This window comes from Hypanus sabinus, chromosome 7 (assembly GCF_030144855.1).
Source record: "Hypanus sabinus isolate sHypSab1 chromosome 7, sHypSab1.hap1, whole genome shotgun sequence".
NCBI lineage: Eukaryota > Metazoa > Chordata > Chondrichthyes > Myliobatiformes > Dasyatidae > Hypanus > Hypanus sabinus.
Window position 1 is genome coordinate 61,037,642 of NC_082712.1, and position 16,060 is coordinate 61,053,701.

The window sequence follows — 16,060 nt, forward strand, 5'->3', positions numbered from 1 at the left end:
ATAGATACTAACAACACACATAACACTCCCCGCTTTTCCAGAACTCTATCACTAATCTATTGGGGAAAGTGGGATAAAACCAGACATGTGGAGGGAGGGGTTAGGGAGGAGATGTGGGTGTGGGCTCTATCAGCCACATTATTGAATATTATTTAATTCATTGAAAAGAACTAAAATAGTTCCACGAGCCGCAATGACAAAGATGTAAGGTCATTGACAATTAGCTAGAAAGATTTTGTTTTGGAAATGACTGTTAGTGATCTGGAATGCATATCTTGGAAGCTTATTTTTGATCAGTCTCTTAGGATAGAGGATGGTATTTTTTCACTTTGTTTTGTGAATCCCAAGGTAGCTAACTGGGTTTTAGTGAATAGATGGAGCAAATGGGACAGTTGTTCCATCTCCTATAGTCCACTCTCCTCTTCTGTCAGATTCCTCTTTCCCTATCCCTTGACCTTTCCCACCCACTTGGCTTCACCCATCACCTTCCAGCCAGCCTACTTCCCTCCCCCAACCCCACCTTTTCATTCTGGCATCTTCCCCCTTCCTTCTAAGTCCTCAAAGTGTGTATTTGGCTGAAACGTTGACTGTTTATTCATTTCCACAGCTGCTGTCTAACCTGCTGGGTTCCTGCAGCATTTTGTGTGGATTTCCAGCATCTGCAGACTTTCTCATGTGTAGATAATAGCACACTGTTCAAAGAGCAGGGAAATTTGCTTCCTCATATTCTTTCTGCAACAAACCTGATCAGTACATTTGTTGGAGCCTGTGCACAAGCTGGATACCACATTTATAACAATATCTGTGATAACAGTTTCACTGGGTATACTCTGTTCTCCTCTGAATTACAAAACTGTGGGTTCAGGTACCATGTCAGAGATCTAAGTAGTGCAGTAGAGGCTGAGGTACAGTATTTCAGGTTAGAAATTAAATCAAGACCCCAGTGGATATAAAGGGCTCTTTAGATGGTATTTTATAGATGCAGATGAGAGGTGTCCCTAATGTTCTGGTCAGTACTTATCCTTCAGCAAACATGGTTCAGCCACGTTGCTCTCCAAATCTATAATATTCACCCAACCACACTAATCTTCAGCATACACAATCTGTGCCATTGGACTGAGTGGCAGACCCAGCAGAGGAACAGGAGCTCAGACGCCCAGGCATCTGATCAGTTTATCCCTAATTTTCAGTTCTCAAGGCACAAGTGTGAAAAATCACAAGCAAGCTGAAGAGGGAGCAGAAGTATTCAGCAGCTGCCTTGGAAGGGCCACCTGAAGGCAAGTATCATCCAGCCCACTATCCCAGCATTATTTTATGGTGTGCCTCTATGTTATAGAGTTGCACAGCATGAAAATAGGCCCTTTGGCCCAATTCGTCTATGCCTATCATCAAATACCTGCTGCATCCGATGACCCTATGATCTCTGTCTCAGAGGCCGATGTCAGGCTGTCTTTCAGGAAGATGAACCCTCTCAAGGCCACAGGGCCCAAGAGGGTACCTGATAAGGCTCTGAAAACTTGTCCCAACCAACTGGCAGGAGTATTCAAGGACATTTGCAACCCCTCATTGCCATGGTTGGAAGTTCCCTCCTGCTTCAAAGGGGCACCAATTATACCAGTGCCCAAGAAGAGTAGCATGAGCTGCCTTAATGACTATCGTCAAGTAGCTCTCATATCTACAGCGATGAAATGCTTTGAGGGGTTGGTCATGGCTAAAATCAAGGACCTGGACCCACTGCAATTTGCCTGTTGCCACAATAGGTCTAAGGTAGATGCCATCTCAATGGCTCTTCACATGGCCATAGATCACCTAGACAATACAAACACCCATGTCAAGATGCTGTTTGGTGTCTATAGTTCAGTGCTTAACACCGTCATTCCTACAGACTTGATCGATAAGCTACGGAACCTGGATCTCTGTACTTACCACCACAAGCGGATCATCAACTTCCTAACAGAAGACCACAATCTGTGCGAATTGGTAGTATTATCACCCCTTGTTGATGAGGAAAATTGTTACACCTTGGGGATGTATGCTTAGCCTACTTCTCTACTCTCTCTATCTCCATATTTGTGTGGCTAGGTTTAGCTCAAATGCCATCTAAAAGTTTGCAAATGATACAATCATTGTCGGTAGAGTCTCAGACGGAGACAAGAGGGCGTACGGGAGCAAGATATACCAACTAGTGGAGTGGTGTCACAGCAACAACCTTGCACTCAACGTCAGTAAGACTAAAGAGCTGATTGTGGACTTCAGGAAGGGTAGGATGAGGAAACACGAGCCAATCCACATAGAGGGATCAGAAGTGGAGAGAGTGAGCAGTTTCAAGTTCCTAGGTGTCAATATCTCTGAGGACCTAATCTGGTCCCAGCATATAAAGAAGGCAAGACAGTGGCTATATTTCATTAGGAGTTTGAGGAGATTTGGCTTATCATCTCAAAAATGCTCGAAAACTTCTGCAGATATACTATGGAGAGCATTCTGAAAGGCTGCATCGTTGTCTGTTAAGTGGGGGGGGGAGCTACTGCACAGGATTAAAAGAAGCTTCAGAAAGTCGTAAAATTACCCAGCACTATCTTGGGTATCAGCCTCCATAATATCCAAGACTTCTTCGAGGAGCAGTGCCTTAGAATGGTAGAGTTCATTATTAAGGACATGTGTTCTTCACATTGTTACCATCAGGAAGGAGGTACAGAAGCCTGAAGGCACACACTCGATTCAGGAACAGTTTCTTCCCCTGTCATCCAATTCCTGAATGGACATTGAACCCATGAGCGCTACCTCACTTTTAAAAAAATCTGTTTTTGCACTATTTTTAATCTAACCCTTTAATATATATGTATATACTTACTGTAAATGACATATTTTTTCTACATTATCATGTATTGCATTGCACTGCTGCCATTAAGTTAACAAATTTCATGATGTATGCCAGTGATATTAAACCTGATTCTGAAATAACATTCTATACTAATCCTGTTTCCAGCATTTGACCCAAAGCTTTCCACAGTATTGCAAATGAAGTGTTCATCTTGAAACTTTTTGAATGCCATGGGAGGCTCTGACTGCAGCAACCCATCAGACAGTGAGTTCCAGATTCCAATGCCAACTGTCTGAAGAATTTCCTCCTCAGCTCCCCTTTACCTATTTTCCTTTCATCCCTCAAATTTGTATACCTCAGGCAACCCGCCAATTATCACCCAAGCCTCCTGTTCCTCAAGGGAAATCAGCACAGCTGAACTAAGCTCTCCTCATAACTCAGAACAATCTGTCCTAGGCAACATCCTGAGAATTCTCCTCTGGATCCTCTCCACTGCAATCACATTGTTCCTAAACCATGGCAACTGGAACTACACACATTTGCCGTGCAGCGGCTTAACCAATGTTTATAAGGATGTGTGGACAGAGTTGTATGCGCCTGCATGCGTATATTATGGAGAGTTTAGTGTATGTAAACTGGTACCTGCATTATGATGGTGGCAACTTGTACAGAAACTAACTGGTTCTTAAGCTCCCTGGAATATCATGCATCATAAGGTATACGTTGAAAGTTAGTATTAAGTTAGTCCTTTTACTATTGGAGCATTATAATGACATGCTGTTTCAATGCAGATGCAGTTCTATTCTTATATTTAGTCCATTGACACTTAATGCCTTGAAATATCGGGATTTGCAGGGTATTTATAGTTATATTATATTACACCTTAAAGCCAGTTCTTAACCAGAAGCTCATGAAGTGTCTCAGTCTGAAATATCAACTGTTTTTTCATTTCCTTAGGTGCTGCCTGACTTGCTAAGTTCATCCAGCATTTTCTGTGTGCATCTTGATAATTAATAGATTTTAAATGGCCTTCTAAGGGAGAGAAACTGAACAGTTGAGAGGGATTACTCAGTTTAAAACTGATGCAGATTTAACTTAATGAGAACTGTGTGGCAAGTGTGAACAATATACGGTGTGCTCTGCCAGGAAATTAAGTGTGAGCACATTTGTTGTGGAATAAAAAACAAAATGTTTTCAGCTAAGCTTTGAAACCTGCCAGTGTGATATCATTGGACGTACCTACTATATTGAATGGTGGTGGAGAGTCAGAAGACTGTTCTGAAGTGGGGAGATCAGCTTCAAAGAGGTGATTCTGCTTGTTGTGTTCCCAGCGTTTCTGCTGCAAATGTTGCAACCAGTACATCATGACTTCTTTATTTTTTGCCTGTAAAACAAGTTGTTTTTAAAAATACATTTTCATATATAGTTGCAGATTCCTTTCGGCTCTATAACCATTCGCTTTACAGCTATTCACTTGGATTATAAATAAAAAGGCAGAAAAACATGAAGTCTTACATCTATAAAGCATCTTTAAAATAGCAGAACATCTAATATGCCCCATAAAGAGATAATTGGACACGGTCTGAGACAAGGTGTTAGAAGACCAGAAGTTAAGTGAAAGAGGGTTTTACAGAAAAAAATTCCAGAGTTTACAACAGAGGTAGCTAGTCACATGATACCAATATTGAACTAATGAAAAATAGAAATGTTCACAAGTATTGGAGCAGCATGGAGACCATGGAAGCTTAAAGAACTGATGGAGCATTCGGAGATGGGAATTACTTAAACACTTGGGCAATTATAAAATTGAGGCATTTCCAGGCAGGGAGTCAACAAGCACAAAGCGAAGGGAACTTGGTTAAAAATTGCATCATAGTGACATAAATATATTACTCACCTGACAATGTCCCTGTACCTAAAGTATTCCCTTACCACTTCAAGTTCTTAAACAAATCTCTTGACTCAATACGTCACACTATAATGCAACTGTGAATTTTAGAAACTTTTTTGGATTAACAAGACAATTACCAAGATTCCTTCACAGCCTCCACACCTCATGAAAGTACTTGTTATGTTGGTAAACTAATCCTTGTCCAACATTGGGTTAAATAACTAAATAGCTAAACAACAAGTCCCAAGTGTCCATAGCCACATTGTGAGAAACATCAAGGACCTACTGAAGGAACTCCTAAACGGATAAGTTCACCTCGGAGCCAGGTCAGATTTGGTGTACCATCTGGCTTGATCATTTTTGGCAAATTTGTATGGTTCCTCTTTGATTTTCAAACTATTCTTAATCACTTTTATTAGCCACTGTTGGGTTGTTTTTCTTCTTGGATCTGGAAAGAATGGATAATTGTTTTGGTTCCTAACTTCATTCCTTAAATATTAACTGTTGTTTAACCGCTGTTGTGCCTTACAATGAAACTCCTCAGTGTATTACGACAACTCATTCCTCAACCCTGGCAGTTTTCTGTGCTTAAATTAGGAGTCTCATTTCAGATAATTCACCTTCCATCATAATGAACAATTCTTTCACGTTATAGTGACAGTTCCCAAGCATAAATAAAGGGAAACTATTTTCAAAGACAAAGGTTGATAACCAGATAATATTGTTTAAGATGATGGGCAAAAAAACAGCAACAGCAAGGAAAACAATTTTATGCAATAAGTGGTAAGTGGAAAAAAATTTAATTGCAGTATTCAAAAGAGAATTGAATAAGTACTTAAGAGAGAAAACTTGCAGAGATTTGGTAAAAGGAGTCATGTGGTGGGAGTATCTGAACCTTTGCTCAAGACAAAGCAAGACTCAAGCAGCTGAGTAGAAATCTTTTCATGCACAATAATTTTATAAAATTTCACTGCCATAGTCACAAAACACCACAGCTATGAGTAGGTTGAAAATGAGGTATGCTAAGGAGGGCTCCACATTTCCAACATCTAAGTGATATTACCCACCACTGTCAAAATCAGTGAACTGCTAAAAGTACTCAAAAAACTTGACGTTAATATAAGTCAAAATACCAAATTGATTAGTGACCTTGAACATTCATTCCAGATGACTATAAGTGTATTATGCAACATCTGTAAAATGGACTGCAGTAACTTACTAAGGCAACTTTGACAAGTTACTTCCAAGTTAGCCTTAATTGCAATACCCACACTTGAAGAATGAGGAAAGACAATTTTTTTTTCGATCAACTTAAATTTTCATACTGAGTGACTTTAGTGGAAGAAAATTCTGCTGCCAATGTATGAAAATTGCTTGCTCATTTCATTCCTAATTATCATAGCTCTACTTGTAACTTAATGATTCCTTATTTTTCAATCTCTTGTCAGATCAGTATTCACTTCATTATGCTTCAACTTCATAAAGTTTCAAATCCCTCCTTGTCCAGCCCTAATTTCCTCCCTTAGTACGAGCAAGTATCTGAAATGGTACAACTTTGGCTACAATTGACACCAAATTTAAATGTCCATTCACTCATGACTGTGTCTTTGTCTCTAAACATCATCAATTTGGGAATTCTCCCTCTCTATTTTTTTCCCTCTTTAAAATGCTCTTTGATAACGTCCCACTTTGTTCATGCATCTCAAGATCTCACATGGCATGACGTCAAGCTCTGTGATTGATATACATCCCAAAGAGGAAGACATATTCTAAAGGAAAGATGACACAACCGTGGCTAACAAGAGAAGTCAAAGCCACAATAAAAGCCAAAGAGAGGGCATATAATAGAGCAAAGATTAGTAGAAAGTTAGAAGGTTGGGAAGCTCTTAAAAACCAACAGAAGGCAACTAAGAAGTCATTAAGAAGGCAAAGATAGAATATGAAACTAAGCTAGCCAATAATTTTAAAGAGGATACCAAAAGCTTCTTCAGTTACATAAAGTGTAAAAGAGAGGCAAGAGTGCATATCAGACTGCTACAAAACAATGCTGGAGTTGTGGTACTGGAGGACAATGAAATAGCGGATGAACTGAATAAGTATTTTGCATCAGTCTTCATGGTGGAAGCAGTATGGTGTAAGTTTCAGATGTCAGGGGTCATGAATTGTGTAAAGTTACCATTACTAGAAAGAATGTTCTTGAGAAACTAAAAGGTCTGAAAGTGAATAGGTCACCTGGACCTGATGGTGTACACACCAGAGTTCTGAAAGAGGTGGCTGAAGAGATTGTGGAGGCATTAATAGTGACCTTTCAGGAATCACTAGATTATGGAATGGTCCCGAAAATTGCAAACGTCACTCCACTCTTCAAGAAGGGAGAGAGGCAGAAGAAAGGAAATTATAAGCCAGTCAGTCTGACCTCAGTGGTTGGGAAGGTGCTGGAGTCGATTATTAAGCATGAGGTCTTAGGGTACTTGGAGGCACATGATCAAATAGGCTGTAATCTGCATGATTTCCTCAAGGGAAAATCTTGCCTGACAAATCTGTTGGAATTCCTTGAAGAAATAACAGGCAGGATAACAAAGGAGAACCAGTTGATGCTCTGTACTTGGATTTTTAGAAGGCCTTTGACCATGTGCCACACATGAGCCTGCTTAACAAGCTATGAACCCATGGCATTACAGGAAAGATTCTAGCATGGTTAAAGCAGTGGCTGATTGTCAGGAGGCAAAGAGTGGGAATAAAGGGAGCCTTTTCTGGCTGGCTGCTGGTGACTAATGGTGTTCCACAAGGGTCTGTGTAGGACTGATTCCTTTTACATTATATGTCAATGATTTGGATGATGGAATTGATGGCTTTGTTGCAAAGTTTGCAGATGATATCAAGATTGGTGGAGGGGAAGATAGTCTTGATGAAGCAGAGAAGCTACAGAAGGACAAACAGATTAGGAGAATAGGCAACAAAATGACATGTGGAATACAGTGTTGGGAAGTGTATGGTCATGCACTTTGGTAGAAGAAATGAAAGGGTTGGCTATTTTCAAAATGGAGAGAAAATACAAAAAATATGAGGTGCAGTGGGACTTGGGAGTCCTTGTGCAGGATTCCCTAAAGGTTAAGTTGCTGGTTGAGTCTGTGGTGAGGAAGACAAATGCAATGTTGGCATTCATTTCAAGAGGTCTAGAATATAAAAGCAAGAATGTAATGCCAAGACTTTATAACGCACTGATGAAGCATCATTTAGAGTACTATGAGCAGTTTTGGGGCCCTTATCTTAGAAAGGATGTGCTGAAACTGGAGAGGGTTCAAAGGAGGTTCACGAAAATGATTCCAGAATTGAGTGGCTTGTCATATGAAGAGTGTTTGATGGCAGTGAGCCTGTATTCACTAGAATTCAGAAGAATGAGTGATGAACTCATTGAAACCTATTGAATAGTGATAGACCTTGATAGATTGGTTGTGGGGAGGATGTTTCCTATGGTGGGAGAGTCTAAGACCAGAGGACACAGCTTCAGGATAGAGGGCCGTCCTTTCAGAATGGAAATGAGGAGGAATTTCTTCAGCCAAAGAGTGGCAAATCTGTGTGATTTGTTGCCACAGGCAGCTGTGGAGGACAAGTCTTTATGTATTCTTAAGGAAAAGGTTGATAGATTCCTGACTGGTCAGGGCAGAAGGGATATGGGAAGAAGGCAGGAGATTGAGGCTGAGGCTGAGAGGAAAATTGGATCAGCCATGATGAAATCGCAGAGCAGACTCGATGGTCAAATGGCCTAATTCTGCTCCTATATCTTTTGATCTTATGTTGTCTATATCTTTCGGTCTTATCTTCTATTAAATGTGTCTTGGCTTTTGGTTTGAAATATTTTCTGGGGAAACAAATTCCAACTGCAATTAGGTTTCCCACTGGAATAATCATATCTATCTTGTATTTATTATCCCAGGTTTTAGATTCTTCCATTGGAGGAAATGTTTCCTGCATTTATACATGGTTCAGCCCACCCATCGTTTTGGGTCTCTATCCTCTAACAGCTGTCCTATAAAGATTAAATAGAAGAGGCCTGCTCTTTCTTGTATTCCTTTGTTTTAGTCTCGACATGGCACTTACCATTGTAAACTTATAAGTATGAGTTTACAGTGGAAAGTGCTATCTCAACTTAACACTTAATCTGGTGGATACAAATTCCTGAAAGCATCCTCTCTCCATTCCCTTCAACCCTTTAATATTTCATCCGGTCCTGTCATATTCCACCTATAATGTGGAGACCAGAAGAATCCATACTATTCTGCGCACACCCCAAACAGCATCACTAATGCATTACAGAAACTTGTGTTCTATACCTGTTGTATATTTAATATTTTCATGATATTTGAGTAATATTGTAAATGTAGTGTTTGATTAAGCATTCCTTGTTGGTTACATGATGCATTGCAGGTTAGCTGTATAAGTATGTAATTGGATTATGACATCATGCCACCACGTAATATGTACACAACTTGCTGAAGTACAAAAAAAGTAAAACTCACATTCATGACTCTCATTTTCCTTTCAATTAGTTTTTATGTTTCGGAGTTGGAAAACAGAAGTGGTGAGGAGGGTGTCTTAAATGAATCCAGGACAATGACCTACTTGTTGAAGTGCAATGAGACATTTGAGATTCAAAAAAAAGCAACACAACAGGAGTCTCTTCAGAAAGAAGCAAGAGAACACGGTCAAATAAAAATAAGATGGGATCATAATGGGACCCAGTGAGTACTGGGTGATAATAATCATAATTGTAAAAAAAACAGAAATGGCTGGCTACATCAGAGAGATTGACGTGTTTGATCACACAACAGATAACTGGATTTTGCATATTGAACAGATAAGCAATATTTTAATGCAAATGAGAATAAAGTACTGTATCAATTTTGTTGAGTGCAGTGGATTTAAAGACAGAGTTTGTCTGGAAGTTTAACTGCTCAAACTAAACCACCCAAAATGAGCTTTGCTGATATTGTGAAAGTAATCCAGGAACATTTAGAACCAAAACCATTGTTGATTGCAGAATTTAGGTTTCATAGTGGAATCAAAAAGAATGGGAGTCCATTTCAGCATTTGTGGTTGAATTGAAGCACAACTTATATTTAAAAGAACATTTGAAATAGCTGTATCAATGAAAACAGCAGCAAGAGAAATAAAAGAATTGAAGTCAGGAATTAAAGTGAACACCCCATAGCCTTTGCATTACATTCCCTTACTGATACAAAGAAACATTATGCAGATTGACAGAGAGGCATTGAGTCAGGTTTGGTGAGTAAAACAATTGTATGGGAGATCATCAACCACTGGTGTCTATTTTCAATACAGAGGATGGTGCTCCATTCATAGCAATGGAAAGATGGCTCTGTTTCTTGGAGAACATCATTTCCACATGGAATTCAAGAGGATGACTAACTATGGAAATGCTGATGGATTGTTCCATTTATCCTTTGAAAAGGAAATACCTGAAAAATTTACAAAAGAGGACACCCCTCTTGATGTATTCTCCATAACATAAATTGCAAGTCTCCCTATTATGGCAGAGATGATCTAAACCAGGGAGTCCCAACCTTTATTATGCATTGGACCAATACCATTAAATAAGGGGCCCATGGACCCCAGGTTTGAGAACTTTTGATCTAAAGGGAAACTAGAAAAGACCCCATACTGTCTCAGGTCTACATGACCACCAAAATGGCTGTAGTGTGCAGTAGAAACTCCAGTTCCACCATCTTTACGGTAACTGGGATCAACTTGCTCTTGACAGAGGTTGCCTTATGTGAGGATTGCGGATTGTTCTACCATCCATGCTGAGTGGTCAAGGAGCTATATGCCAATCATCTAGGCATGATCAAAATGAAAGCATTGGCTTGGAATTTTACCTGGTGGCCTGGGGTAGACCAACAGATCAAGCAGCTTGCTGTGCACTGTTTGGGATGCCAACAAATCCAGAAGATGCCAGGAGCAGCACCTCTTCAGCCTTGGGAAAGAACCCACATTGCCCCAGCAGAGGATTCATGTTGACTTTGTCCAACCATTCACGGGCTTAAATTTCTTGGTATTAGTGGATGTTGCTACTAAGGGGCCAGAGGTGTTCCCAATAGCATCCTTGTACACTGTTGTTGTGTTGAGAAGCTTCTTCCCAAGGACTAGCGTTCTAGAACACTCAGTCGCTGACAATGGCACATAGTTTGTTGTGGTACAGTTCCAGTCATTCCTGAAAATGAATGGAATAAGACATACAACATCTGCACTATACCACCCAACTACAAATAGCTTGGGAGGAAAGGTTTGTCCAGAGTCTAAAGAACACACTGCGAGCAACATCTGCAGAACACACTACACTAACACTGAATCAGAATCTCACCAATGCACAGAATGGAATTGAATCAAATTTATATCACAATACAGCACACTTTACAACCAATAACTCACCAGCTATGCAGTTCCTGGGTCATCCCTTGCATTCACTCTTGGGTCTCCTCAAACCCAATCTCAGGAGTATGCAAGACAAACAGCTGAGGCATATTGAAGGCTCTTCAAACAAGGAGATTTGATGTTTCACTCCTGGCGAGGGACTACAGAGGTGATCAAAAGTGGATACTCGGAAAAATTAAGGACAGAGCTGGACTCCTCTCCTACACACTCCTGATATGATCTGGGGACGATGCATTGATCATTTGAGAAGAGCAGAGTCAATTGTCAGAGAAGGTTGGTGGCCAGAGCTCACGGAGCCACTTCCTGCAGTCCCAGAGTCAACTCCTACAATCACCACAGAGGAGGCCCCAGAACCTGACATTGTTTCACATACTCAAGTCTCACCTGCCAAGCAGAGTGAGTCTCCTTGTCAGGAAAGACATTATCCCACAAGAGTAAGAAAGCCTCTACAGCAATCAAATACTTGGGCATAAATGGGACAATTTAAGATTTACTATGCTGTGGATCTCTGTATCTAGTAGCAGTATTGCATAGTATACTGTGTATATAGTTGAGATATATTCTACATTGAGTAGGAGTTCATATCTAAGCAAGCAGAAGTGTAGTGTATTTAATATTCCAGTTATATTTGAGCAATAATTGTAAATATATTCTTTGATTAAGCATACTTTTTTTGTTTACATAATGCATTGCAGATTATATGTAAAAGTACATAAATGGCAAACATCATCATGCCACCACGTGATATGCGCGTGTCTCGCTAAACTAAAAACCACAGTAAAATTTGCATTCCTGTCTCTCAGTTCCTTTCAATTAGTTTTTGTTTTGGAATTACAAAACATAACAATACCCACAGAAATAAATTCCAATGCTGCCAGTTTCAATAGCTTTTTTTAAACCTCTGACACTGCTTTTAATAATTCTGAACCTCTCGGATCCAACTTCAGATTTCAGATTTCTGCTTTTTTTAAAAAACTGAAATACATCATCAATGTTAACATTTTTGCTGCTGACAAGATATGACTACTTATTATTGTTTATTAGCTTTCAAATTGATTTGATAAAACTTATGAACAGCCCCATCAAATGCCTTCTGTACACCCCTAAGGACAATATCTACTGGCATCATCCTGATGACCTCCAGTTATCAATTAGAGACACAATTTGTTCTTTCAGAAGTCTGATGATTTCCTGACTACTTTATCAAAGCACTCAACTGATCCTATCTTCATTGCCACATGCACCAAAACTCTGTTGCCATGTTATTATCTTCTACATATAGCAGACGTTTCCTGATGAGTACATCCTGACACATCCATGAGTTTACTTTGGAATGTGCCCCCTCAACTTAAAATGAGACTGAAAAAAGAAATGAAAAAAGAGCAGGCCTCTCAGGACTATTTTCCAGCACTATCCTCATATCCACCTCCCAAAGTCTAACCCTATGTCCTAGTCGTGAGAGGTGGAAACGGGCAAGTCTGGCCAACAGGGCTGCATAGGCTAATCCCCTGTACGGTGGGTACAACAGATTATAGAAACATTGATCAGCTCCATCTATACCATCAATTTGGATGATGGAGACTGGAGGTCATCAATAGCCTATGCTCCACCGGGAGCTAAGGGACCAAGAAGAAGAAAATCCTTATATCCCTCCATTCTCTTAATCAGAAGGAATCCATCAGTCTTACAACATAATGACTCAGTATTCACAAAATTCATCACCTACTGAATGAAAAGATTTCTCATCTCAGTCCTAAATGGTCTATCTTTGAATCTGAACCATATTCGCTGGTTTTAGACTCCTCATTCAGGGGAAGTATCCTCCAGGCAGCTAAACTGTTGAGCCCATTAAGAATTAAGTTTCAAGGAGATCTCTTATTCTTCTAAGTTCATTAATGTCAGTTACTTGAATTTTTTTCCCCCAATCTTACTTGTCTTATTTAGACATTCAGTTTAAAGTCCACAAAATCTTTGTCATTTTTAACTTCAAATGCAGCTGTTTCAATATCATTTACAAAACAAAAATCTGTTAAAACATTTGGATATTTTGCATCTGAATCCAGCAAATAAGAGTAGTAGAAAGAGGTGAAAAAGATAAGGGGTGGACACAAGTGACATAACGCCATGTAATGCCATTGTGGCCCAAAGCTGGGGGAGCAGGAATAACTAGTTAATTCTTTCATAAGCTGGCAGCTATGACAGGTCAAATGGCCTTTTTCTGTGGTTTGCAATTTTTTAAATACGAGTGAATATCCACTAGTACGTTGTCTACTTGCATCACATTGAAAATAGCAGAAAGTTCTGTGTATAGTTGCACACGCATTCTGATAACTCCACACCATTGTTTTTCCACCAAAGGCTGGAGATATCTAAATGTAATTTTTCTTTTCCAATGTCAGTATGTGGGATGCATTATCTCAAAGGACAATAGAGGCAGCCAAAAAAAGCAAACTGCAGGAGCTCATAAGTCAAGCAGCATCTGTCAAAGCATAGTCAATATTATGGGTCGAGGCCCTGAATCATGTGAGGATGTAAACAGGAGATAGACAGTATAAGGAGGTAAGGGGAAGGCTGATACAGTGTACAGGTGACAGGCAGCAGGAATGAGGAAAGATACTGGGTAAGAGGCCACATCAAGAGTACCAAATGCAACAGACAAGGTTGGAGGAGTTGCAAAGGAATCTCTGCTTCACCTGGAAGGCTCTTTATATCCCTGGAAAGAGAAATTTGATGGTACATTCCAAGATAGAACAGGATCAACCACTTGAAAATAGAGAAAGTTGCAGGAATAAGAGGAAAACGCCAAAAGAGTGGGATCAATTGAATTAATCTTCAAAAAGGCAGGCGCAGATTTAATAGTCTAAATGCTCTCTTTCTATTCTGTCAAATTTTATGTCATAAATACCACAAAAGGAAAAGTGTTTTTTCTTCCAAATTACCATTTCATTTGACTTAAGCAGCTTTGAAGTACAAAGCTAGGAAACTGTGCCAGAAGATTTGCTGCAACCTATTGACAGCAGCTGTGTGTCCTGGAATGACAGCAGGGTACTAAATAGCGCTCTTGTTTACTACTGCTGAGTTCATTTCTATAAGGTTAACTGTGAAAGATGCAGCACACAAGACTTATATAGGATTGCAAAGCAGCAGAATGCGTAGCTGGGGTTGGTTCCTGAAGCAAAGAAAAAAATCAGTATTTACTGATGTTTTAAAAGGCCTCTATTGTTCAAGTTCAAGTTTATTGTCGTCTCAGCAACATGCAGTACAGCCAAATGAAAGAATGTTAAAGATATATGGTCCAAGTTTCCGAGGGTATAGATGCGTAGGCTCCACGAATGTTGGTATAAACCAGGTCCAATATATTGTTTCCCCGATTGAAAAGTTGACATACTGGTAGAATTTTGGCAGGCAGGACTGTTCTTAAGTTAGTGTGATTGCAGTCACCAGCAACAATGAAGACACAATTGGTGTCAGTGGGTTTGAGGTTGCAGAATGCACCGCAGAGCTCCTGCAGCACTACCAATTGGTGGGGGTGTGGGGGGCGGGGATGCAAACAGCAATAATCAAAATGGCAGTGAACTCCTATGGTAAGTAGAAGGTCCTGCACTTCACCATTAAAACTCTATCTGCAGTAAGCAGTAGGCCATTACTTTCAAGATGTTCACACACCAGGCACACAGACTCCTCCATGACTTTACCGAATTTCTCTCCGCCTGAAAGGAGATTAAACCTTCTGGATTGATGGTCGAGTCTGGAATGGTGTCATGAAGCCATGTTTCTGTCAGGACAAGTGTGCAACAGTCCGTCATCTCCCACTGGTTTAGAAGCAGACGCAGGTAATCCAGTTTACTGTATTTTCCTGCGACCTGACGTTAGTGAGTAGAATCGATGGGAGCACTGGCCTGCAAAGATCTGCATTAAGTCTCACTTTAATACTGGCGCACATACCACGCTTCTGCATTCGAGTGCACTGTTTGCCACAGCCACTTCCCCATCCAGCTGTAGTAGGCTGGTGTGGAGAGTGAGCCTGCTCCTCACATTAGTCTGTAACTATGCAACTTTGTTATTCCGCTCACTAGCAAAGTAGACCTGCATCTTTTAGTGTTCTTAATGACCAGCAGTGCTTTTCAGTCACAGAAAAGATGAAGAGGACAAGAAATATCAGCTTTGGTTGTAGCTACCTTTGCATAGCTCATCAATTAGAAAAGAAAGGGAAGATGTGAGGTCCTTAGTACGATCTTTTTCAGGGAGAACATCTACCCCACTCATTAGATCAGAATCAGGTTTACTATCACTGACGTACATCATGATATGACATATCATGTTTTCCAGCAGAAAAACAGAGCAAGACAAAAATCATGTTACAATAGGAAATATCTTAAAATAGAGCAAAGAGAAAGAATAATGGTGAGGCAGTGTTCATGGACCATTCAGAAACCTGTTGGTGGAGGTGAAGAAGCTGTTCCTAAAATATCCTCAGGCTACTGCACTCCCTGATAGGAGTAGTGAGAGAAGAGGGCATGTCCTAGATGACGTGGGCTTTTATTGATGGATACTGTTTCTTGAGGCTCTGCGTTTTCAAGATATCCTCAATGGTAGGCAGGCTAGTACCATTAAGAAGTTGGCAAGTCTACAACCCTCTTCAGCTCTTTTTGATTCTGAAGCATCCCATAGCAGGTGGTGATACAACCAGTCAGAATGTTCTCCATTATACATCTGTAGAACTTTGCAAGAGTCTTTGTCAACAGACCAAATCACTACAAATTCCTAATTAGGTCTAGCCACTGGCATGCCTTCGTTGTGATTGCATCAATATGTTGAGCCCAGGATAGATCCCCTGAGATGTTTAAGTATGGGAACTTGAAGCTGCTCACCCATTCCATTGCTGACCCCTGGAT

At 40.2% G+C, this 16,060-nt stretch overlaps 1 protein-coding gene across 1 annotated transcript in view; it reads right to left on the bottom strand.

Moving 5' to 3' along the window:
• Window positions 1-16,060, bottom strand: part of tbc1d2 (TBC1 domain family, member 2) — a 69,099-nt gene that overhangs the window by 43,785 nt on the left and 9,254 nt on the right. The window contains exon 4 of the mRNA XM_059974773.1: window positions 4,061-4,205. Within this exon, the coding sequence (XP_059830756.1) occupies window positions 4,061-4,205 (145 nt within the window). The remainder of the gene's footprint in view (window positions 1-4,060; window positions 4,206-16,060) is intronic.